Source organism: Physcomitrium patens, chromosome 1, assembly GCF_059467195.1.
Source record: "Physcomitrium patens ecotype Gransden chromosome 1, ASM5946719v1, whole genome shotgun sequence".
In the NCBI taxonomy this organism is placed as follows: Eukaryota; Viridiplantae; Streptophyta; class Bryopsida; order Funariales; family Funariaceae; genus Physcomitrium; species Physcomitrium patens.
This window is the reverse complement of record NC_143410.1, coordinates 14,738,435-14,765,137: the sequence shown is the minus strand read 5'-3', so window position 1 is coordinate 14,765,137 and position 26,703 is coordinate 14,738,435. Positions and strand designations below refer to the sequence as shown.

At 36.9% G+C, this 26,703-nt stretch overlaps 3 protein-coding genes across 10 annotated transcripts; 1 reads left to right on the top strand and 2 right to left on the bottom strand.

Annotated features, from left to right (window-relative positions):
• The first annotated feature begins 1,795 nt into the window (after positions 1–1,795).
• LOC112282338 (uncharacterized) lies at positions 1,796–3,465 on the top strand. Its single transcript, XM_024519803.3, has one exon. It carries the CDS (start codon positions 2,231–2,233, stop codon positions 3,155–3,157), a length of 927 nt encoding a protein of 308 aa, XP_024375571.1. The 5' UTR covers positions 1,796–2,230; the 3' UTR covers positions 3,158–3,465.
• A 2,004-nt stretch (positions 3,466–5,469) lies between these two features.
• On the bottom strand, positions 5,470–9,618 carry LOC112282325 (uncharacterized). 2 transcript variants are annotated; one of them, XM_024519782.3, is made up of 5 exons: positions 8,879–9,618; positions 7,212–8,231; positions 6,803–6,915; positions 6,539–6,647; positions 5,470–6,312 (listed from the first exon to the last, which is right to left on the bottom strand). In XM_024519782.3, exons 1-5 carry the CDS (start codon positions 9,360–9,362, stop codon positions 6,101–6,103), a joined length of 1,938 nt encoding a protein of 645 aa, XP_024375550.1. In that variant the 5' UTR covers positions 9,363–9,618; the 3' UTR covers positions 5,470–6,100. The 2 variants fall into 2 exon arrangements, with proteins under 2 accessions (XP_024375550.1, XP_024375557.1); XM_024519789.3 differs by having other exon boundaries at positions 6,803–6,912; positions 8,879–9,602.
• A 61-nt stretch (positions 9,619–9,679) lies between these two features.
• Positions 9,680–18,321, bottom strand: LOC112282298 (phosphoenolpyruvate carboxylase 2). 7 transcript variants are annotated; one of them, XM_090250772.1, is made up of 14 exons: positions 17,407–18,291; positions 16,336–16,539; positions 15,653–16,056; positions 15,395–15,479; positions 14,686–14,908; positions 14,333–14,436; positions 13,965–14,052; positions 13,647–13,801; positions 13,222–13,449; positions 12,688–13,014; positions 12,252–12,453; positions 11,880–12,121; positions 11,464–11,640; positions 9,680–10,818 (listed from the first exon to the last, which is right to left on the bottom strand). In XM_090250772.1, exons 2-14 carry the CDS (start codon positions 16,531–16,533, stop codon positions 10,519–10,521), a joined length of 2,733 nt encoding a protein of 910 aa, XP_090106898.1. In that variant the 5' UTR covers positions 16,534–16,539; positions 17,407–18,291; the 3' UTR covers positions 9,680–10,518. The 7 variants fall into 7 exon arrangements, with proteins under 7 accessions (XP_090106898.1, XP_024375507.1, XP_073390624.1 ...); XM_024519739.3 differs by having other exon boundaries at positions 11,254–11,640; positions 17,407–18,264; XM_073534523.2 differs by lacking the exon at positions 17,407–18,291 and adding an exon at positions 16,212–16,252 and having other exon boundaries at positions 11,254–11,640; positions 16,336–16,476.
• Positions 18,322–26,703: the final 8,382 nt, after the last annotated feature.

Sequence of the window (26,703 nt, the reverse complement as noted above, 5' to 3'; positions counted from 1 at the left end):
TAAGAAACTCAAGCTTGAATTACTAATGAAAAATGTTTGATTTGAAGCTTGAAATCCATCAAGGAACTAAAAGTTGCAAGTTATTTTTGAAAGTGCTAACTAATTGTGACATTCTGCCAAAATTTCACTAATGCATTTTTTTTATTGTCAATATTTTTTATTATTGAAGTCAAGATGTGGAAATTTAAAAAGACTATTTATAAAATAATCAAATCTTTGGATGCTTTGAATGTACAAATACCTCCTTCTACTACTAAAGACTTGGTAAGATCTATTTTCCTTGGTTTTCTCATTTGCATAATGTCAACTACACCTTCTAGTAGAATAAATATTATCTTAGTAGTACACACTCTAAATTTTTGAAGAAACAAAGGTCACAAAATTGAAGAATTTATATGAGTACTTGAAGTTAAAAATATGTTTTAGATTCAAGACTATGAAATGGCAAAATTGAATTTCACAAAGTTATAAGTAAGCTCTATAGTGTATATATATATATATATATATATATACATCTCTCTCTTTCTCTTAAGCATCATATTTCTAAACATCACATGAAGCAATATTTCAATGATGGATCAAAATTGGTTCTTTGAAAATTAAGTGATCATGTCTAATATTCTTACATTGACTAATTGTAAATCTAACATATTAGATAATTGCTTCAATAGGCATTGAAAGATAATATCAAATAAGAAAATGATGCAATAGCTACATACAAGTATTTGTGACTATTTGATCTCTTACTTTGCATTAGTTGACAATGGTTCAATAATTGTGTTGGCAATGATACATCACTCATTGTACATTGCCATGAACTACCACTAAATTATTTCTAGCATTGGAATTAATAACATCCCATATACTTCTAAGATTAAGGAGTTTAAAGATTTTGTAATATTTGAAGTTATGTGGCCAAATTGTGATGATGTTAAATATTGTGGTCCACTGCTTATCATGTATTCTGCAGCTTCTTTGGTTACAACTTGGATTTTTGAAAACTTGATATTAAAATTTGAAATAGTTGGTGCTTGTACTACTACCTACAGATGTCATATAAACAATGGTTTTTTGAATTGCTATTGTAAGCTAAATAGAATATGCAAAATGCATGTTTGCATGTTAGAAATGTATGATTGATAACATCAATAAAACTTTGTTATCAGTTAGATAAAAATGTGAATTTCAAAGGTTTATTGTTTAATAGACAAGTTTCAAGAATTATTTTCTTTAGATTCTCTATAAATCATAGCCAATTATTATTATTTTCAACATTCAAAATATTGATTGCAATAAAAAATAATTGCTCTTCTACATCAATTTTTGTAGCAATAAAAATTATTTTACAATATTTTCTTTTTACATGGATACAGTCTATATTAATGGTGAAGTGACAAAGTTGCAAGTCATGCAAGTTTGCATTATAGACAAAAAAAAATTAAAGAAAGTGATTTCATTTATTAACTTTCAGTTTTATATATCTCCCTAAATTTGTTGGTTTGATTTGGTGATAATAGGCTTCTAAGTTGGTATAATTGTCTTCATAGGAGCCAATTACTTCGATTTTTTTATTTTTTATTTTTGTAAATGTGACACACCGTAAAACGTCGACACGTGGCAGGGGGAGGATCGCATGGATCCAAAGAAGCGGCCAGCCAGTGGGTGAGATTTAGTAGGTTATCTCTCTCTTTTCTTTTTCATCCTCCCTAGCAAAGTAAATTTTTCATTCATTCAGCCACACTTTCTTTCATCCATTCAGTGTCCCCTTCTCATCGTCCAAACCAGATCCTCGCGAGGCTTCAGTTGTGGCGAAGGGGTCCTTGTCTTGCGAGAGATGAAGTCCCTTTTGCGTAATCCCCCGTCGTGCCTGCAGCCTTCGATCGAGCCCCGCAGCACCACCATACCCCGAAAGAATGGGTGTGTGAATGTTCCCACCGATCCTCCTCGTCCCTCAACGCTCAACTTGTTCGCGTTGGCGTCGCCTTTGGCTTGCGGTCGAAGTGGGCAACTAAGGAGGGAGGGAGGGAGAGAGCGAGAGAAGTGGTAGATATGGATGCAGGCAGTACGTTTTGGTGATTGCGTGAGTGAGGCGCTTGACGTGGGGAGCTTGGGTTCTGAGTTTTTATGATCGTGGGTGCGGTTGGTTTGGGGATGAAGCGGCTGTAGCAATTGGGAAGGGGCGAGCTTCTGAGGAGTGAGGGTGTTGTGTTTTCAATTTGTTGGAGTAGCGATGGCGCTCGTTTCTCTCAGCGGTCGGTGCAACCCACCTTCCACAATGGTCGCGCAACCGTGTGTGTTTTCGGTACACTCCTCGCCATTGTCTCTCGCTCCCACGCTCCGGAATTCCTCGCCATGTACATTAACCGTTGGTGGGAGAGGTCACAATGTCTCACCCTACGTTCCTTCGTGTTCAGCCATGTTCTCCAGTTTGGACAGCGCAAATTTGCATCTGTTCGGGGGTCTGAAGGATAAATGCATTAGAAATTTCCAAAGAAGGTGTGTAGTCACGGAAGTTTTAAGTGTCACAAGTAGTAATGATGAGGATCTATCAGAAGCTGATTCGGAAGAGAAGAGCTCTGGGCCACGGGCGAAATTCCTGGCTCAGCGGGTGGAAACATATGAACTAGAAGAAGTGCAGAAGCCACTTGCGGAGTACATGGCTTTACCTGCGAGCCAGTACTCTGTGTTGGATGCGGAAAGAATCGAGCGAGTAGACGACACTATGTTCAAGTGCTATGCCCATCGTTTCAAGTTCTTCAACTTCGAGGTTGGGCCTGTGCTGTTGGTGAAGGTGGATACGCAGCCGGATGGGTGCTGCATCCGCCTTATCTCCTGTACCCTTGAAGGTTCTCCAATTGTGGTTGCGCAGAATGAGAAATTCTCCGCAAGTATGGTGAACAGGGTATCGTGGTCAGTAAGCGAGAAGTCACCTACTGCACGGAAGCTTATTTCGGATACTACTCTTGAGGTTACGGTTGAGATTATCAAACCCTTTCGTGCTATTCCTGTTTCGGTCATTGAAGGGAGTGGCAACAAGGTGATGTCGCAGCTGCTGAAGGTCATGTTGCCAAGGTTCTTGTCTCAGCTTGGGAAAGATTATTATGCCTGGGCGTCGGGAGATACCTCGCGGAAGCCTGTTGGCACCGGAGAGTTGTAGGTTTTCACCATGATGGTCATGTCGTGCTTGTCCTTTTTTTTTCCCTCCTCACCGGATTCTTTCAATTCTGTGTGGATAGAGAAGATCGCCAGCATCACTAGAATATTGTCAACTTCATCTCGATGATTAAGACGATGTGTTACACCTAGTTTGAAATTTCTACGGGACATAATGATAGGTAAGACTATGCAAGCTTAAGATTGCTTTGCATGTCATCACGACATTGATGAGGTCATAGCTTTTGGCGTGGGCCGAGTGTGAACACGTGACGAAGCTAATTCATAAAATTTTACATTTGCAGCCAAAAATGAGTTCTTTATGTTGGGCATGTCTGTTCGGTTTTAGTGGAAGTCGCAATGCACCAACATATTACAGGAGAAAGAGAGTTAGAGAGAGAGGTTTCTGTAAATAAATCTCTGAATTCGAGCGGTTGGATTCCTGCACTGTGTATGTTGTGTGAATGTATCTTTTAGCTCAGCGAATCTCATCTGATTCTACAATGTCACGCTTCATTTTCTGCGGTTAATTATATCAATTGAAGCAGATCTTGACTCCGATTGTGCAGCACCTCAATGCCTAAGATGCATCCTCACCTAGCTTAAAGTCGATACCTACATTGCATATGAGATGATTCGGAATTTGGACACTAGCGGCTTAGAAACAAGAGACTTGCGCATCTATTTCTAGGGACCAGAAGCTACTGTTTAGAAAACATTGCATGCTATCAGTGTTCGCTCTTTCCCTTCGCTGTCATGTAGTGTTGCAGCGCCTTCAGTAACTAGAGTAGGTGTAGAGGTATTAGAGCATGGAGAACCGTGCTGGGTCCAGCCGTGGAGCGCACTTGGAGGAGCCTGCTCAACTGATACATGGAGCCATTCTTGGTAGCATATCGAATGCTTGGGCGACGTTGTCTACGGGTACCTCAGAGGATGACTCTTGTGCTGAAGAAATTCTCGAGATACATTTAGAAAGATCGTCACTGTGTGGTGTCGAATTGTGCGATCTTAACGTTGCCACTGGGCGGTTTGAGGGCATCGCATCACTTTTATCGGTCTTTATGTAAAGTTATACGGCTTGATTTTTAGGAGAGGGGTTGGACAACTGCTTTTCTTTCCTTGGTGATGAGTTCCTATCGTAACCATTGCTTGGTTATGAGTTCAGTCGACAGATTCTATAAGTGAGCCTCCCCTCTTTAGCTGTTTCAGCAAGCGAGTGTTTTGAGGTTAGACGGAGTTCGTCAGGTAGGATTACTTGGGCGCTCTTTTGTTGCCTCACGATTTCAGAACCTTGAATACAATCTGAAAAAACCAACAGTAGTGGCACGAAGCTGGCTGCGACGTTGCTGCCACTAGACCAGCTCTGGCGATAGTCCGTGCACAAGTGTTTCCATTTTTGAAGTCTACATTGGTTGTAATAGGCGCCCCGGCTCCGCACTATCACGCCGGAGAGGCCCTATCTGTAAAAACCAAATCTGTGAATGACATGGCGCTTGAGGAGATAACCTGATGCAGCAGAGACACAAAATGTGATCCCAAAACACCCGATCAGTGAGGAGGCTAGTGCAGCTCACAAGGCTTTTCCTTCTCAGGACGGACTTCCGAGCCCAGTAATATTTTCGAAGCTCATAGCATGTGAACTTTGGACAAGCGTTAACTTGGACGTGCTTAGAAACAGCATCTGATTGCTTTCCAGTATACTTCATGACCAGTTCAGGGTAGTGCGAGCCATGGAATCAGCAGACACCGGTGAAAGATGAAAATCCTCATCAACATCAAAGATATTCTCTGGACATGAAAGGTATCTACAGGTGGTGTGCTATGAAGCAGGGATGGTGCCAGTGCTTAAACGGGGAGTTGGGGAATAAGATGGTTGGGAGCTGTTTGAAGAGGCAGCGGTAGCCTCGTGGCTTTGACAACTAACTCCCCCACTTGCGGTTTCCCTCACTCTCACTCTTACCTTCTCTCTTGCTAGTGTGTTCATGTCACTCCGTTGAAACCAATTTCGAAACTCTCACAATTTGAAGAATCCTGAGGATCGTGTCCCAGCTTGTAAGTTATCGAGAGTGTGTTTCAGGGAGCCTGGTAAGAGGACCTACCTTTTCAGTAAACATCGACCAGCACGGTGGAGGAATAGAGAAGAAAAGACTCAAAGCATTCGAGGATTGTATTTTCTACAATGGGGGATCAATGCAAACCACTCTTAAACTTGCTTGCACAATGCACACTTGCACAATCCACAAAGAAAAAAAGTTTATAAGTACATAGCCAGAATATCTTTGAATACCATAAAAACTCTACTAATATGAATAATAATGATCAAATCAAAATTAAAATTAAATAAATAGAAGATTGATAGAATCATAATTGTTGATTGTTGCCAATAATGCTTCACATGTATTTCTATCAACAACAAATTTCTGCATGACTCATTTTTAACAAGTGAAACCAATGCCATGTGATGCCACAATGCAAATTTTCCTAGAAACAAACAGATCCTCTAGGAAGCATCGTAGACGGTCATCACTATCCATTTTTTTACCACAAATTGCCCTGCAACTACCTCATCAAAAGAAAAAATTGTGATTTCCATGAGGAATGTCCCCTCGAATCTCACAGCCGAAAGATAAGATGGTGGAAGCGGTGTAGAGAAATTGCAGGGAAGTCTCTAGGATGTGTCGCAGCGTCTTGAATCTGTATCCATCTCTGGTGGAGCTACAAACCTTTTCCCTAAGGTAGTTCATAGCGTCGTCCGAACACTCTTGATAGCGCAGCTATTGACGAGTGGTAACACTGCTTAGTGACATGATCAATAAATCCAACGCTATTCATCTGCCAAGTCTAAGTCTTAGTTACCGTCCTGAGATGCTCTGCCCACCATTTCCACTTCAACCAACTAGAAAATATAATTTCTTATTAAATGCATGTAGACGAGAGCACTACATTATTATTGTAAATTTTTCAAATAGTTATACACTTGTTTCAAACAACCCCTGGATGGGCGAGCACCTGAGTGAAAACTTGCTAAAAGTATTAAACTTTGCCGAACCTCGGCCTTAGAAATGGTTCTACGATCCAAGCTACCGTTGCAAAATTTACCTGCCGAATCAAAGCAAGAGAGCAGAATTGCTAGACAGACACACACACTAATGTCCTCACCTGCACACAAGTAGGCACGAACACCGTTCGATAAGGATATCTTACTTGACGTGACATATTGTAAATATCATACGGCAAGAGTAACTTACACAAAACACAGATAGCATACGCATATGAGGAACAAAAGGACCAAAATCCCACACAGAATACAGGTCGAGCAGTTCCTGCAGCATTTCAAATGACGACGAACTACTGAATTATAATCCAGAGGTGATATGCTTCTTACCATCTTGGCAACATATGAAAATTGAGAGACCATTTGTTAACTTCTCCCTTGCAAATTTGATAGCTTCTGGTAGATGACTTTCCAAAGAGTGGCGGTCAAACTTTGAGCCCTGAAATAAAAAATAAATAAAAAACTACATATTACAAAAACTAAGATGATAATGTGTATGGATACAAGATTTCAGCTCAAGTTTCAAATTGATGCAAGAATACACGATCCCGACCTCATTTCTAAAGAAACACGTAAAAGAGGCTTAGTGCATACCACAATTGGAAGGTGAAGGTCGGAGTCTTCGCAGCTACTTGAACTTGTCCATCCAGTAGAGGAAACGTCTAAAACACAATCAACAACCTTACGCAGGGAGTCCACTTGGCCTGCTAACCATAGAAAGTATGTTCAGCTAGACACAACGAGAGTGTAATACAACACCCTTAAAACATCAATCGAATAAAGCCTTCAGCCTAGACATGAATAGTTTAAAAGCCACAATATCACTGAATGGGGATGTACAACGCTATTTGAAAGTAAAATCAATTGAAGTTCCTTAGAAAGATTACTCATCACAATTTCAAAATTACTTGTTGAGATCGAACTATATCACAGAGAGCTGAGCGAGTGAATCTACTATGTACATCCTACGTTGTATCCAAAACAAGAGGTATTAAAAGCTTACAGCATGTAGAAGCTCCCACAGCAAGTCCAGTAGAACCGATCCAGTGTATGCCAGGAACTTTATCGGGTGGATGTCCATTGGTTTGATTTAAAGACACTGAATCCATATTTTGGCTAATTACATCCATCAGTGCTGGGACCTCTCTTTCCTCAAGTCTTGAATGGGATGCGTTGTCTGAGCACCGAGAATCACTCAAGTCATTTGTATCTAAGTTCCTCAAATCGAAGCTATCACTCAAAGGAATAATTTTGCCTAGATGAAGGTTACTTGCGAAGCTTGCACCAGGAGGACAATCTGCAGGAACAGATAATTCTCTGCCAGATTTCATTCTCACTTGTGGTGCAACTTGACCTCTCAATGCTCTATACACACGATCACGTTCAACCAACACTGCCACTTTGCGATTGCAATCCGCAGGACCATCATCTAGAAGCTCATATACGTGCTTCCAGAACAGGGAGGGGGTGAGCCCTCGTGCCCAACTCTCTTCATCGTCTGCCGCACCTGGAATATAACTCCAGCTGAACTCTGCATCAGTCATCCGTTGAGAGCAGCTAACTGGCTGGGATGCTGAAACCAGGAAAATGGGAGTAAAATCTAGGGTCTCTGTATCTACAATTTCATTTAACCAGATCACTGTCTTCTGAGAGACCCAGAGCGTTCTAAGGGGCTTCCTGAGCATCTGAGCAAGAGGTATTAGATTTGCCCCACAGTTTTTGAGGTCCTCTACCCAGGTATCCAGACGATTAACAATGTTATTCTTCTCAGTTTCTGATACCCAGATGGGCAAGTGAAGCTGGCAATCCCAATCCAAAGAATGTCTTCTTAAACTATTTTCTTCAGAGTCAAGAAAATCTTCCTCGGGCTTCAGATGATTTGGGTTTTCATCGAGACTTTTGCGCAGATCAGCCAGAGCACGATTGATTACGCAGGCCCAAATAGGTAATGTTTTAGACATGCTGTCTGGAAAACGCTTCCCTTTTCTTGTAGCATCAACTATGATACAACCGCCTTTCTGTGCTACAAAAACGCGGATACAAAAACCATGCAGACAACAACACACAAGATAATATTTAGTAAAAGGCATGATTGTCGAGTGAAAACAGTAAAGGTTGAATTGCGATGAGCTACACGCGATTGTAGAACCTAAACTGAGAGCATACCTGGCTCTCACTCAGGCATTTACTGGTCTGGCAATTCGATACTGCATCCCAGTCTTGATCCCTTTGGGGTACCTGGGATGGTACGAGACCGGTTAACATCTATGTGAGAACTGCACTATCGTAGGTTCGAACGTAGCGATAAAGCTTTATCTAATCATACCGCCCTAGCTTTAGACAAGGCAAAGCTCATCAACACAACGCGAATTCATTAAAATGTATTTATTTTCCGATTGTAATTAATTACGATAAGTGTTGATTAAGATCATACGACAAAACTTAATGCATCGGCAAGCATGTGGAGTAAGGGAAGCTGAGGACTGAAGATACCTCTTAAATACCAATTTTACGAAACACTCAAACTAAGGAGAAATAAAAATTGATAATAGATCCACTGCAATTCTCTGCAATATGTATGGTCCACTCAATGATTCCACGATTTGTATCTTAAGAGTGCGGCACTGAATTGGGGAAGAATCAGAGGTAAGGTTCCAGGGCTTAAGATACCAGCAAGCTCAGCAACATGAAGATTGAGGCGAGTGACATTGAAAGACCAATTGCCGTTGTGACCGTCCGTAGACTTGAAGTAGCAAACGTCATAAAAGTGTTGGCTATACCACAAGCCGCAACGCAAATTAGCGAGTAAGGGCAGGCGAGGCCAAAGCGCAGCGATCTCGGCCACGAACAAGGAATCGTGGTAAATGGAGCGCAGTGCGTTATAAAGCGAGTGCTCCTTCTGCTTGATTTGCCTCGACACCTTGTAAATGCTCTCCATACTCTCCCCCGCACGCAATCCCCAACAGTCTCGCCGCTGCTCTTTCGATAAACAGGCTTCGGCACCACACGAAGGCAGGAGTTGAGAGCCAGAGTCGGAGGAGAGCTCGAGAGTGTGAAATAAGCCCTGAAAAACCCTAGAAAGCAGCACAGTTGCTTCTCGCTTCGACATTATGGGTATGTCTTCCTGTCTGTCAATTTTGTCTATTTCACTCATCAACTCTGTCTGTAAATGCCCCTCAATATATAATCAATAATCCATTATTGTATTTGCTCAATTACATCGAAATACCAAAAAAATGACTTGAAAACTGTAATTAGAGCCACCCCGTGGTTATACTCGAGCAGTAAACCGTTTTGGATGAGTCACGTTGAATAGCACCATGACAAGATCACAAAGAATTAAGCGATGCCCGGAGACATAAGAACTGCTAATGCTGAGGTTAGTGTTGCATCAAAGTGTTTTGAGTTAGGATGAGAATTCAATAAAAAAGAAAATCATAGCAGGGGTTTGAAGTGAGGACGAAACAAATACGCGTCTTCTGGAGAAGACATTAAGACAAAAAAATAGAATTGGGTTTTTCATCTCACATGCAACATCTTTCATGCAAGTTTCATGACAAGCGTGTTGTATAAATTTGTGCAGGATGTTTTCCTGTGGATCTGCATCACTACCAACTATTCATCCCTTTCCAAAATCGAATTTCAGGTGAGGAATGTCGCACGACCTGTTTGGTATCTGTGTTCCTAGATCATGAAAATTGAGCACCTGGTGCGTAGCGGGCACCCACTGAGTCTTGAGTGACGCCCCCTGCATTTTCCTACAACCAGTGACGTTCATTGATGGTATCCTTTCGAATAATTTTGGCAAGTTCCTGAACTTCAAACACAGTAAAATCTTCAATATCGTTCAAAACTGTGAGGTGGTTTGCCAACAATTATCATCTAATTTGTATTCATGCATAACCAGGCTGTCATGCTTGGTTTGGTCATGACAGCTGTGTCGGGTTCACCATCAGCTCCTCCTTCCAATTTGACAACCTCCAGAAATCTTTCAAGCGTCTTAATATTTAATAAGAGATGCCTAACCAAAAAGAAGCGAGGTAGTAACTAAAGTACAAAAACCACACCACATGCCATACAATTGGCCGAAACAAGACCCTCTATCGCAATCAGCTATTGGTCTTCAGCTAAAGATGAATTGGCAATGGTTTGCTTGTCTCTTCACACCTTTGGCTTGAAGAAAATAATCCGCTCGGAAGTTCTGAATTCGACCCTAACATCCATTTTTTTTTCATGCTCTTGTAAGATCGCCCTCCGGAGGGATTACACATGCCTCCTTCGTGAGGTTTTTAATATGACCATTAGAATCCTCAACCTGTGTTTTGCATGCCAGCAGCAATTCCCTTCATGGTGAGAATCAGAGTATCTTCCAACCCCGGAGGATACTGTGTGGTAGTGTTCAACATCACCAATTCGGACGAAACCTTTCCGTTGTGGAGCTCCTCCTGATTCGCATTCTCCTCATGAACACCAAGCTGAGCCCTAAAATCCCGCATTTTTTTCAATGTGTAGGCTTGCTGTACATTGAGAGGAGTTATATATTGTTCACGTAATCTCAAGCGTTGTTTGAGAGTAGGATTTCCTTCCAGGACGTCTTCATGTCCAGCAACCTAGAAACACACATCACTAAGCAAGTCTAAGAAAGTTAAATGGAAAGTGAATTATTTTAGTGGTATTATAGTAATCTACAGATGAAGTCTGCTAAATAGTACTAATATTGGCAGGATGATAAGAACGAGACAGAACTGAGCCTAATCACTAAGAAATAATCAAGTGACTTGATAAGTGGTCCAGTATTGAGCACCAGAAATGTAATTCCTGAATTTTTCTTTTCACTTCTGAACTAACTACTTTTTCTACTATACCAGTGAATTTCAGTCACTTTGGCGGAAACTTGACTACGCACTCCAGTCCTAATACCTTGACTAATCTTATTTATACACAGCTAGCTTGGGTTAAAAGGTCTACTAGAACACTGTTGGTGATTCAAAATCCGCCTGCGAAACTGATATGTCAACAACAATAGTGTTAAGTTTGAAGAGCACCTTTAGAACAAGTTCTCTAGTTTCATTGTAGTTGTTTCTCAGCTTTTCACCAAAGGATTTGTGATCATCTTTAACAAGCAATCTATCATATAATGCAGCAATGCGAGGATCTCCTTTGGCAAACACCATCTCTATAAGATCCAAGGTCACCCGGAAAAATGGCCATTGATCATACATTTTCCGAAGAATACCCATATTTTTAGGGTCTACCTGCAATACGTACTTCAAAGCACCACCAACTCCTAACCAAACTGGTAGATGAAACCTTGTCTGTGTCCAAGCAAATATCCAAGGAATAGCACGAAGCGATTCAATGCCACCACTGGGTTTTCTCTTGGCTGGTCTACTGCCAATGTTCATTCGTCCGTATTCCTGCTCAGGGGTCGCCTGCAAGAATATCCAGTGTTGAAGAAAATATTTACTGACGGGAATGATTATGACAATGAACTTAATGTCCCCATTTCTTTTTGTTGAAGTAATCGCATATGTTGAATGTTGGCTCTCATTATTGAATTACACAATATCAATACCATCATCTGACGGTAGAACAAAATGTATCAGTTAATATGACAAATATGATCTTGTTATCAGTAGGTGAACTCTCAATACGGTTGTCAAAAACTTACTGCTCGGAAGTATGGTACAAATGTTGGGTTCTTCATTACAACAGATCGGTACTCTTCAGTTGACACTCCAGCCATGTCATCCATTAAATTTCGCCATGCTGGCTTAGGGGCAAAGGGTGGATGCATTCCATGTTCAAGAGTTGCTGCTGTGAACCGCTGCAGGGTGCGAAAACATAATTCTTCCTCTCCAAAGGATTTTTCAATCACCTCACCTTGAATGGTTACTCTCAGAGACCCGTTTACTGCACTCAACATTTTCAAAAGGTGCCACCAAATCAATAGTAAGGTCCTACTCTTTCCTTCTAAAAAGTTGATGTTGATGGTTTGTGATCACAACGAAAGGAAATGAAGACTCATGAAGAAGCAACGCACCAGTATCAGGAGGTTGGCTTAAAATGGCGAGATGAGTAGGACCACCACCCCTGCCTACAGTTCCTCCACGTCCATGAAACATGGTTAACTTGATTCCGTATTGCTTTGCTACCTTAACCAGTTCTTCCTGAGCCGTGAACATCTGCCAAGCTGCTGACAACCGCCCGGCATCTTTCCCAGAATCCGAGTAGCCAATCATTACCTGGGTATACAAAGAAGTTGGATATTAGTATGTAAAGAAGCTTCTGTGTTCACATCGACTCATAAAACGAGGAACTGATCACTCTTCTGCATCCGTAGAATTTAGTAACGATTTCTAATCTTACTTCAATTTTGGATAAATATAAAATACACAAATAAGAGATTGTATCTGCCAACGTCAAGCTTGCGGCATATAATCCATTTTCAATTTTGTTTCGAACAAGCGGGTAGTTACCTCTTGTTTTCCGTTGATATGGTTCAAGTACCAGTCGATTGAAAACAGTCGAGAGAGGGTTGCAGCCGCCAACTGCAAGTCAGCTAGTTTCTCAAACAAGGGCACAACACGAAGTGGTTTAGGAACTTGACACTCACGCTGCAAAAGCTCTACTGCTAGAACATCAGAAGGTGCCGTTGCCATCGAGATAATATAAGCTCCAAAGCAATCCGAGGGTAGGTCCGCAACTACACGTAGAGTCTCCAAAACATCTTTGACTTCCTCAGTCATGGGCAAGTCGGATCCAAAAAGAGGTCTTTTGCCACGCAGCTCAGATATTAGCCACTCCTGTAAAGATTTGTAACATGTAAATTGGCCTCCAAAAGTTTTGGCAATTTATGTCACAGGTTACATACATATAGCAACTACCGATCACCGTGTCAGCAGTCATTTGGATCTGAGTTTCTCAAGCGAATAAGGGAAAAGTTGCTCGATGATGAAGTGTAACAAGCCTTCTTAAAAATCTTAAAAATCACGATACGAGCGAGGTCGCACCTGGCGCTGTTCTTCAGACCAGTCTTTGTAGGATCCCATCCCTAGATGAAGGGTGATGGCGTCCATGACATCAGCGTGCCGTTCTGATTCTTGGCGAATGTCCAATTTGACTAGGCTTAACCCAAAGCATGATACTTGACGCATAAAATCCAACAAGCTGCCATCCGCAACTGGTTTGTCACCTGTCTCGCACAGGGATCGATAGCACAAGTCAAGGGGCTCGATAATCTGCATCACAAGCACGGTAAGACACACCAGCATGTATGTCACTTGAATCTCCACCTTTGCCCACGAATGTGTAATTTCAATCTCACTTTACGCCTTTTGTACACTTCACACTGTATGCACTTCTCCTAAATCGATAAGCTCCTTGTAAAGTAATTTAGAGGATCTGCGGATACTAAGATGATGGCCGAAATGTTAACCTGCGATTTGTCCGTGAAAGTCTCATCTAATGCAATTTCGCTCTTGCCGCTCGATAATTGCTGCCGCATCCGCTCACGAGTTTGGTAAAGCTTGTCCCGAACGTCACCAAGAACAACACGGAAAGGTTCGGTGGACGGAATTGTCTTCCAAAACTCTACGATTTCAAATTGACCAAAAAATGCATTATGTATTCAGAAACGCATTATTTCGGCGGCTTTACTTAAAATGCTTCCCAACTCAGCACAATTATACTTCCAATTCTCTACCAGCATAATGAGCAATGTTTCTTTACACTGCATTCAGCTGAAGCCTCGTACCTATATAATGCTTTGCTTCTTTTTTTGTAGCTCCTGTCAATTGAACTACCCTATTGCGAAGTTCATCGCTACAGCGCCACATGGACAACTATACACAAGCCGCCACGTAAGCAAAGGCCATGTTACTTGACTGAACACAATGTAGAACGCTGGCATGCGCTAATTATAATATTCATGGACTTCAAGGGCATTTACAAACTGCAAAGGGCTCACCAAATCTTATTGAAATTCATATGAGATATCAATCTTCTCATGTTCCATGTAATCATGCTAAGAAGCCAGGGTAACACTTTGACAGCTTTTTTGGATTAAAGTTTCTCAAACTGAAGCAAAACACAAAACCAGTTCAAGATTGAAAACCTGTCAACCTCAAACATGAGATCCTCAATTTGTGCGAAGTAGAGATTCGCTGCCATCAATCTTGCCAGCAAACAAACATCTCTGGTCACTTCCGGTGTGACTCGCGGATTGCCTGAAAAGATGGACGTCGAATAAGTGACTAGTGGAACATATTGCCACATGTTCTACAATTCTGTCTCAAACGCGTGGCATCTTCGCAATTGCTATTGCAACCAAATAACATGAGTAATTCCTCAGACGTAAAGACAAACTAGATCCAATAAAGCTCTCAGTTTTGCACTCTTCGCAAAGCACAACATTTAATGCTAAGTTAAATGGTAGCTTTAACATTTAATATGAAGTCTTTCAACAGAAGACTGACCATCTCGGTCACCACCCATCCAAGAGGAGAACTGAATTAGGGGAACGTCGTAAGGTAACCGTTCCTCCACACCAATTGCTTTGAGAGCCGTGTCCACACGGCGAAGAAATATCGGCAATCCGTTCCAGATAGTCTCATGAAAATAGCTCATACCAGCACGCATCTCGTCTTGGGGCGTTGGTGGTGTGCGCCGAATCTCATCAGTTCTGAATGCTGCTTGAATCTGCATCGTAGCACACCAATCTGTGGATCATTCACCGCATGCTAATTATGGTATTGAACCTCTCTCATCATTACTAATGGTCCTTTAGTCAACGTCTAAAAAATAGAGTTTACCTGAGGTCAATTCATTGCAAAGCAAGAAATCGTTTTGAGAAGTTCTGACGGTCAAAGCAAAGAAACAAGCTTCTACTATCATCAAGTTATTCATTATTTCAGGCTTGAACCATGTGCACTGCTGAACGTTCACTCTGTAAGCGAACAATCCCTGTGGGAGATGGTTCATATTACAACGGCAATTTCTGGTTGTGATCTTAAGTACTTAGTTATATTTTTTCTGCAGAAATTTATTAAAACTAATAATCACAGAATGGTAATGATGCGAGAATGATCCTTGTATTTTCAAAAGAGTTTGAGAGAAATTAAATTGCTCCTGGCCTGCATACGGTAGGATTACAGTATATACTGGAGCTTAAAATTTCTGGTATACCTCACGATGCAAAGCTTCATCTAGTTCCTGTCTCTCGTCGCTGGTGATATCAACCTGATTCAGCTGCGACAAGCAGCTCCTAATCCTACAATTCGCAGGTCTGGATGGTTATTTCGTCATAAAGTGCTTGCGACATCTTTTTTATCCGTTTCGAGGTGATCACAAATTTGGCAAGGTTTCACTTCATGTATGACCTTGTCAACGAATTGATAGAAGTTAATATTTCTTCGCACGATACTAACGTTCATTCAAACACACCTGGTATGCTTCTGAAGTAGAGATCGTCGAACCGATTGAGTAGGATGGGCAGTCAATACGAGATCCACCGTCTGATGTTTCAAGGCCTCAAAAATCTCTGCAGGAGTCTTCCCTATTTGGTTCACCAGGCGCCGGAAAGTCTCTTCCAAGTCCGATTCTGTCAGAGCACTGTTCTCATCTCCTAGATCACCCTTCTTTGCCATCTTTACTCGCCTACGATAGGCAATTTGTACCTCCTCGGCCAAATTTCCCAAGTTGAGCATGTGAGAAAAAGAACTTGCCACAACGATCGAGTCACCTGCGTCCAGATTATTCAGGAGTTCTCCTAGTCTCTCGAGTTTCTCAAGGTCCCCTTGCCCTTCCACCCTGCTGTACATCCCTGATAATTCGTAGCATTTTTCTACCTGGAATTTGGAGGAATTGTGGAGAAAATTAAAGAAAACTTCTTTCATTGATTGCAACCAACGAAATACTTCAGTAAATGCTGACCAACTGAGATTAGAGGATAAACTTGAAGGTTTCCAAGCATTTTCTTCGAAAAGAAATCCAGCTCGACAACCTTGGTGACGAAATAACCATTCAGACCTGCGGTGCTTTTGCCTGTGGAAAATGTCAAAACATTATCATCTGTCCACAAGGTGGTAGAAAATCACAATAGTTGCCACAGTGATGAAAGTATGTACCGTCTCTTTGACATCAGAACCATGAAGATCCTGTAGGACATTAAGAAACCGATCCAGCAGTATTGAGTCGTACTCCACCAATTGGTCATCGTCAGATACTTTCTTCGGCAGCAATAATCGCATCTGTGCGTTGATTGACGCCATCTTCTGCATCTTGGTCAGTTTGCTGCCTCGCTGATGAGTACTCATCTGGCTCATCGTGACCTGAAATGTTTAGGATTGACAACGAGATCAATGCATGACGTCCAGGGGGCTTCAAAGATAATATTCTTACATCATCTGTTAGCGTTAAAGAAATGCGCAGGTTTTTTCAAAGTAAACTAGGGTTAAGAACTTCAAGGAATTTTGATTCTTCGTCAGGAACTTTAAGTATAATGGAGTGATTTTACTCGGTTGAATGGCAATAAGAGAAATTATGAATCACGAATTCTTGCTGAGAATTCATTTATGAATTCGAAGCAGATAAATATTATCAATGTCAATGGCAGTGCACATTGTTGTTCTACAACCATTTTGTGATTAGCCGTCAGAGATTTCTTTTGATTACATCCAATGAGGATTATTAAAAGGCACATTCCAAACAACGCCTTGCTACATAGGGGAAAAAAAAAATGCAAGTTGAGGAACCACTTGAATTTTGCATTAAAGCATTTTGCCAGTTCATTCTTCTTATTGGTTCGAAGGAAAAAATAATTATGATTAGTGCGATCCACAGAATCAGCTTATTCCCCTGGTAAGACGTGATTACGACCGTAATCAACTCAAAGTCAATATGTATCAGGGCATCAGTGGACACTGACAACGTTGGCATGTATCAAAATTTAAGGTCATAGAAGCTTCATCATCGTCATTATCTCCGCTTTCCGACGCATGTCAGACGTCCACATAAGTTATCAAAAGAACCAAGGAAAATCTACAGCATAAATGGCGATTCCAAATATAAAGAGATAAATGAAACTGCAGTTCATCGCAGACTCAGAGGTTTTTTCGCAATTAGGTCACTCTATTTTCTACAACCCTAAAGGTTGGAAAGCATTCGCGATTCGACCATATACCGTATGAGAACAATACCTGTTCGCTAGCACCAAGAACTGCCTGAGTTTGGAACAGCAACCGAATGTTGAACAAGCAGCGATGCACTTTCACGTCACTTGGACGTGTAATATCGGAGTTAGAGGTGTTACGTCAATTTTCATTTCAGAGTCGCAACAGATTGCACAAAATACACGTGCCGAGCTCTACTTTCACATCAACTCGTCCATGTCAACGTAGGCTTGCTCCTTGTATCGGTCATCGTTAACAACTGCATCAACTGTCCAGCAAGTGCCACAAAAGAGACTCCCTCCAACGTCCACCTTCAAAGCTCCACCCGCAACCCCTTGGAACACAAACTCCGCTCAACTGGATCTATCATCTTCAAAACAACGCATGTTCCATCGTTCCATAAATCACCATTCAACTGCATAAACGTCGACCTCGCTTCCAAGTGAATTTCCACCAGCGTTCAACAATGCTTAAGCGGACAAGGTGAAAATTGTGAACACATCCAAACAAGAGTGAAGATGGACACTTCGACGGCTCCAACCGGAACAGATATCGCAAGGGCATGAGAGAGAGAGCGGCAATTGACAACGGAAGCAGGTTTGATGATGAGAATGGAATCACAATCAGTGCACGAGGTGTGCAACAATGGTGAGTCGCGTGGAAGCATTGTCAATTCGCAGTTCGGAGTTTGAACGAAGATTGTGGACAACGCTCGCAAGAACCACAGCCAAACCGACTCCCTCCCTCCCGCCAGTTGATCAGACACGACAATTCTTTGCAACTACCGATAATTAGTGCCTACCATACTAATTAGGAAATCACACTATTCAATTTTACACACTTATTACGGATATCGGTGTAGTTTGGACTACTTCGCAAGGCACCCAACATGGAGCTCTCTTTCGGTCATACCAAAGGAGATCTCCCATGAAATTAATGTAAATATATATTTGCATTATCATTCAACTTTATTTCTCATGGTTGATATTTTTCATATAAGAAGGTTTTTATATCGTGATTAAAATGTATCAATTTTATTAATCACCTTAATTTATTTGTGTTGACTTCATAATTCATTTAATGTATTATGAAGTCATAATACTTATTCTATCATATTATAGTAGCTTGAGCATATGTTGGTAAAGTTTAATATGATCTTATTATTCTTGAATATAAAATCTAACTTCTTTAGCTTAGAAATTAGATTATTCTTTAATGATTGAAAATCAATTATTAAAGTCAACCATAAAAAATCTATTAAAATACCTCCTTTTTTAAGACTTATAATAACTAAGTATTTTAAAAAGAAATATAATGCTCCATCTTTTATTCTTCAAATAAAGTCTATTCCATCTTCAACTAATCTTTCTATAAGTCAATATTATATAACTTTTAAAAAATTAAATCCAAAGAGATTTTTAAAAGTCTTAATGTGAATTGGAGATAATAAAAGAAAAAAAAAATGTAAAATTTTAAAAGTAAATTAGAATGAAATATAAAAATATATACATGAGAAGTAATAGATTTTGATAGAAAAAAATTAATATTAAAAAAGATGGAGTTAAATACATCTAATTTGAAACTTAAAATTTAATATTAAAAAAACAAGACACGAATTAAGACATGAAGAATAGACAATATATATAAATATATTGTACATATGCATATGCATGAAATATAAACATAATTTTTGTGAAAGCTTTATTTATTTTATAATATTATAAAATCACAAAAATACATAATATACAATATAATACAAATGTATGTAATAAAACACATCAAATACATAGATATTATATAAACTACTACATTTTTATAAAAAATATAATTTAGTATAAAAATTTGTGTATATAAATAATGATATAAAAATGTACTTGTAATTCTATTTTTTTGATTTTATTTCTATAGTATTATTTAATTAATTTCATCAATCATATGATATAATAGTAAAAATTGCAATATTTTTGTATCAAACTTGGACATTTTTATTTATCAAATAATTTTAGTGATAAGAATTGTAATTTAGTATATTAAAAAAATATGTTGATTTTTTTTAAATAAAAATAATCTATACTTACAACCTCTGTATATTATATATAATATACACATAAATATTAATAACTATATAATATCTCAATGCTGTGATATTTATGTATTTTATATACATTCATTTTTTCTTTTTGTAAATCTATTTCCATTGTAATTTATTTTATATGTCATCATTTATAGTCCATTTATTCTTTAAAATACTAAATATATTATTTATATCATTCTAAGATTTATTGGATTAGCCAAAAAATGATACATCATGAAGAATGAAACATATTTTCATCCAATAAAATACATGTGTATTGTCTTTCTAATTACGTAATTAGATGCAAAAACCTCATAGGCTTAAAAAATGTCCATTAAGCATATCAATGTCATGTACAATTTTATCTCTTATATAAATACAATAAAAATTATATATATATATATATAATTCTTGGTATAATAGATGTTTATAAAAGCTAATTATAATTAATGATAGAAGAAAAGTATTATTTTCTAATAAATATTTATTACTATTAAAAAATTAATTTTTAATTAAAATTTTAGTATTTATAATTTACTATTATGTATTGATCTTAAAAAACCAAAAGGTACAAATAATTATTTCTTAAATTAATAACACACATTTATATATTTTATAATATAATTTTTTTTATAAATATATATATATATATATTATATTTTACTAGTTTATATCCTAAAATAATGTTTGTATTCTCAAACATGAGGCTATAGATTGGTCCCTATCATGTTCAATTCTGCTAATACTCTATGATAGAAATAGTGCTTCGGGTTGCAACAAGACTAGACTATCTCAAAAATCCAAGATCCTTCTAATCCAAAGCAATTTAAAGCCTTATTACAAAATAGGACAAAAAAAACTAAAACAATATTGAACGAAATTAAATAGAATAGAATATGAAAGATAAATTTGAATAAATGGAAACAGAACAAAACAAAATAGAACTGAATAGAAAGATGCAAAACCAAATTTTACTAAGAGAAAGAATTTGAAGCCATACCTAACCAGATGCCCTCAAAAGGCCCTAGCCAGTCCTATTTATACCTTGTTCTACCACCTTAGACTTTCTAGAATGTTCATAGGTAGTGGATTCTACCTAAATAACCACCCTAAGCCTTTTTTAAAAGATTTTATGGTAGGCCTCATCTAAATAACTGTACTAAATTCTTTCTAAAATATTCTACGGTGGATCCAACTTGGTCCACTAACCTAACTCCAATTCTAGGAATTTCTATGGTTCTAATTATATATACAATTATCTTATCTTTGCCTTGTTATAGGGATCCACCATTATTGAATAGAAGATTGGGAAGACCTTATATCTTGCAATCTTTGTATTAGTTAATAGAGAGAATGGAAGAGTTTAGTGGAATATCTCTAATAAGATTGTGGTACAATAACCTTGTTTGTTGAGATTGTATTTGATAGAGCTATGTGATAAGAAGTTTTCATATTCGTGATGATCTTAAATTGGCCATTTTTTTCATACAAATTAGAATTTGTTATCTTGCTTGGTATATGTAGTGGTTTTTATATCCACTTGTACATATGTATTTTTGATATGTTGATCTTGCAATTATGGCCTTTATATCCATGTGCGTTTAATTCTTTTGCATTAATATCTTATAGAATGTTGGTGATTGATGGTAACAAGGAGCTAAAGATTTGAGGAGGCTTTAAAGTCTAAAGTATCTTTAGAAGTGATTAGGCTACAAATACCATTGGTGGTATCTGAGAGGATATAGAATCAAGACATTGTGTATTTGATGCATGTATAATGATTGATTTTACTCAAGGTAGTATTGGCACGTAGTGAGCAAAGAGTGGTGTTGTATTGCTTGAGCTTCTTGTATTTCTTGTTGCTTCTACTAATGAACTTAGATGTTGTGATGTAGTATTTTATAGAGATTGATGTTGGTTGTGTGTCTCTTCTAATTGTCATCTCCATATAAGGCTCTTTTTTAAATCTCTAGGTCTTGAATTATCTTGGTTTGGCCGCATCCATAAGTACTTGTCTTTGGTTTTGTCAAGCCTATTATGTTATTATAGTCTTAAGATTTGGCCTTTACATGGAGGTCTTTTCTACCTCCAAGAGCTAGTATAGTTATATGTTTTTGGTTTACAATCTCCTTGGAGGTGGCCAAAGCCTCTACATCTAGGACATTGGTGGAGGTGACTCAAGACTAAGATTTTGTAAAGTTGGAATGTACCTAGTGTAGATCTTAAAAGATTGATCTTGGTAGCTGAAAATTGAGTGATTTATTCATTCCGTGTGTAACTTGCTATTGCAATATATACAAATCTTTATTAACACAACTATATGGTAAAAGATAATAATATGGATCTTATTATAGAAGAACCAAGTTTAAAGATAAAGTAGAAAAATATGGATAAAAGATAGGAAGGTAGTAAAACTTTTAGTAGTAATGCTGTCTTTTTAGAAAAGTGACTTCTATCTATTTTGTAGGGCTATAAATAAGGCAAAATAAGATAGATTAAAAAAATAAAAGAGATAGACATATGTAAGAAGGAGTTAGGAGTGGATTTTAGCAAAAATTATTTAGAAAAACTAGATATTGATATCCAAAGAGGGCCGGTTACAAACTTAGATTGAAAACAGATCCTGAGGTACAAAACCAAGTCCCGACAACAATTCGGGGGTTCTTTTGTTGATTGGAAAAAGAAACTTCAGAGGAGACTTGATAGGGTTTCTATGTGCATTGATTTTGAGAGTTTTGGGTGGATAATAATTTTGTAAGAGCTTTATAAAGTTGATGTTGTTTTCAGTGACTTTGATTTTTGGAAAATAAAATAGGGTTGAGATTTTGGATAATTTCAGGAGTTTAGTAATAGATCTATAAGTGGAATTTTCTAGGTTTGTGGATGTAGTTGTGCTTAAAGTGTTTTGTGAATTAGGATTTGATCGAACAATTAGATTGAAAAGCATGAAGGTTTTTGTAGGTTATGGTCTTGGAATTCAGGGTTTTGAGGACCAATGAGATTTTTTTAAATATCCATCAATCTGCTTATTGGATTGGAGTAAAATTTGTTTTTAAGGGTAGTAGACTTGATTTTCTACATATATATGAAATTTAAAAACAATCAAACAGTTTGAAAGGAAGATTTTGGCACTAGAATTTTATCATTTAGATTTCAATAGGAGAATAGCCGACACTTGAGCAAATTTTAGGATTGACCTTCTTTTTGGTGATTTCGATCTTCTTCAAAAATATTTTACTTATTTTCAACTTCATTATTAAGAGGTGTGTAAATTTTAAGTTAAAATCAATAGTTCATTCATTAGTTATTGAGATTTAAAACTTTTGTAGGAATTACTTAGGATTGTTTAGAATTTGATTAGGATTTGATTAGAATTTGATTAGGATTTGATTAAGATTTGACTAAAATTTGGTTAGAATTTGGTTAGGATTTGTTTAGGATTTGACTAGAATTTTGTCTAGAATTTAGTTAGTGCTTATTGAGAGTTTGTCTAGGATTTGACTAGGACTTATTTAATGTTTGACTAGGATTTATTTAGGATTTGATTAGGATTTGGTTGAGATTTTTTTAGGATTTGATTAGGATTGGTTAGGATTTTTTTAGGATTTAATTAGGATTTGATTAGGATTTGACTAAGATTTGATTAGGACTTATTTAGGTATTGACTAGAATTTAACAAGGACTTGACCAAGGTTTGATTAAAGTTTGTTTAAGGTTTGACCAAGGTTTGATTCGGTTTTAACTAGAATTTAATTAAATTTTTTATTTTCATATTTTATAAATATTTTTATTTTGGTATATATTTTTTGAATTTCTATTTTATTTCTTTATGAATTTTCTTTATTTCTTCAAGAATTCTTTGTGTTTCTTATATAATTCCTTTAAAATTTTAATTGAATTTGATTGATGTTTGATTATATTTGCTAATATTTAATTATAATTTATTTAAGAATCTATTAGAGTTGTTAGAACTTATTATTGCAATTTTCCTTTTATCTTCTATAGCTAAGTTTCCGATACATTCTCAAGCCAAATTTCACGTAATATGACAACATTGAATTTTTGTAAACAATCTTTGACTACTAATTGAGCTTTGAAGAAATCTACAATACCATCCTACTTGATTTTAATATAATAATCTATTTTTAATTAACAACGTCGTTGCCAAAAAGAAGATTTGTTAATATCTATGTATTATTTTAAAGGAAGGATTGATATTCTTCTTGCATAGTATGCTTTCATTATAACAAATTTAGGAGATGCCTATATCATAGTATAGGCATAAAGTCTTCTTAAGAAGCTTCTTATAAGCTATATGATTATGAAATTGTAAAAAAAATAAATATAGAAGAACATGCAAAAGAAGGTATATTGGAGGCAAGTATAGAATAAAAATATATTTTATAGAAATATATCATAGACATATACATTTACTCCAATAGTTACTTATATGATTAGATAGAAGTAGGTAAATATAGATTAATTTCATAAAGTCTTCTTAAGAAGCTTCTTAGAAGCTTGATAGATGTGGTTTTGATTTTAGATGTGTTTGTAGGTTAGAAACTTGGCCAATAAGTTAACCACTTGTTGGTAGCTTGCAGAATAAGTTAACTCTGTATAATAGCTTATTGAACAAGCTAACTATGTGACACATACATAGATAATTTGCCTTGCAAATAAAAACATGCAGCTAGCAAAGTCAACACATGTTTGAGATCTTCTAGAATATCACCACGTTGTCATGATATAACATGACTAATTGGTGAAAGAGTGTGGAAATTATTATAATGTAAGAGATCTTAGTTTAAAGTATTAGAGCAAATTATCTTAAAAATATAGTAAATAGTCAAAAGAGTAGTAAAACTAAATGGTATCAATGCTTCTTTTTAGAAAGGTGACTTCTACTTACTTTTTAGGACCATAAATAAGGCAAAACAAAGTAGAATGGAAAAATAAATAATATAGACATCTTTAGAAGGAAGTTAAGAGTAAATTTTAGCAAAATTTACTTAGAAAAACTAGATATTGATATCGAGAGAGGGCCAATTATGAACTAGGATTGAAATCAAACCCTGAGGCACAAAGTTGAGTCTCGATAATGATTACAGGGTTCTTTTGCAAATCAAAGAATTGAATTTGATAGCAGATTGGATAAGGTTTCTATTAGCATTAGTTTTGGGTGATTTGGAATTGTTATGACTTTGTAAGAGCTTTACAAAGCCAAGATTGTTTTCAGATGACTTAGATTTTGTGAAATAAAATAGGGTTGAAGTTTCTAGTGATTTCAAGATTTTTGTAACAGATCTATAGGTGAAATTTTGAAGGTTAATGGTCATAGGTGTGCTTAATATTTGTTGTAAATATTAGCTTGATTTAACGATTGAATTGAGGATTATTGAGGTTTAAGTGAGTCAAAGTCTCAGAAAGTAGAATTTTAGGTCTAGTGAGCATTTTTAAGATTTCTTGCAATCTACTAGTTGGATTGGAGTGAAATTTGTGTGAAAGGATATTAGACTTGTTTTTCTATATGTATAAGAATTTTGAAATCAATCAAATAGTGGAAAGAAGAGATATTGGCTCTGAAAGATATTGGCATTAAGGTTGAAGAAGGAGGCTGGCCAATATCGGAGCACGTTTTTGAAGTTATCGTCTATTTGGTAATTTTGATCATTTCTAAAAATTTTGTGCTTGTTTTCAACTTAGTTTTTAGGAAGTGTGAAAAATTTGAGTTAAGATCGATAGTTCATTCATTAGTTATTGAGGTTTAATTCTATTATAGAAATTACTACGATTTGATTAGGATTTGATTTAGGGTTAGGATTAGGATTAGGATTTGATTAGGATTAGGATTAGAATTTGGTTAGGATTTGATTTAGGATTAGGGTTTGTTTTAGGATTTAAGATTTGATTAGGATTTGATTTAGGATTAGGGTTTAATTCAGGATTTAGAATTTGGTTAGGATTTGATTTAGGATTAGGATTTGGTTTAGGATTTAGGATTTGGTTTAAGAGTGGTTAGGATTTGATTTAGGATTGGAATTTGATTAGGGTTTGATTTAGGATTAGGATTTGATTAGGATTTGGTTAGGGTTTGATTTAGGATTAGGATTTGGTTTAGGATTTAGGATTTGATTAGGATTTTATTTAGGATTAGGATTTAATTTAAGATTTAGGATTTGATTTAGAGGTGGTTAGGATTTGATTAGGGTTTGATTTAAGATTAGGATTTGGTTAGGTTTTGGTTAGGATTTGAATTAAGATTAGGATTTGATTTAAGATTTATGATTTGGTTAGGATTTGATTTAGGATTTAGGAGTTGGTTAGGATTTCATTTAGAGTTTAGGATTTGGTTTAGGATTTAGGATTTAATCAAGTTTTAACTAGGATTAAATTAAGATTGAATTGAGATGTATTTGAGATATGTTTGTAATCATTTTAATATTTTTTAAAGATTACTTATTGTTTCTTTGGAATTCCTTTGAGGTTTCTTTGAATTTGATTAAAGCTTGTTTAGCATTATTAGTGTTGTATTAGAATTAGGATTTTGTTGTTACAATTTCCATTCTACCTTCCACAACCAGGTGCCCGGAGCATTCTCAAGCATGACTTCACGTATTACGACAATGTAGCTCTTAGTTAGAGAGAATATACGGAGACAAAAGTGAAGCCTTCTTTACTCTTGTCAATGCCTCTCTAGTCTTTAGTCTTGTTTCAAGACTTTCTATTCTTCTTGTTTTTGGCAATATCCATTCTAGATCAATATTATATCATCTTTGAGTAACTTTTTAGTTCCTTTCAATGATACAAGAGATTATTAAGGATTTTCTTTCTTTGAGATTCATGTCCTTGAAAATTTGACAAGAGTATTAGCATATTATTTTTGTCTTGTTTTAGAAGTGAGTGGATTATTCTACTTTTATTGTTGTGTTTTGAAGGTTGCAAACTACCTACTTTTAAACAAAAAATCTTATTTTTTAACAATGATCTTTTCTTTAAAGAGATTGGATTATTCCTCTTTATTAAAATTTTTAATTAAAAGTTACGGATTACCCTACTCTTATTTAAATTTTTGATTTTGATTGAATTATCTATGAAAGGAAAGATTATAGATGCTACTCTTAGTAGAAGTAAGAATAGATTTGTAATTATTGCGGATCTTCACGAGATTGTCACTACTCTTAGAGCAGAAATTTTACACATCACCAATGTCAACCATAAGGGCACTACTTCTATACTTATGGAAGAAGTCT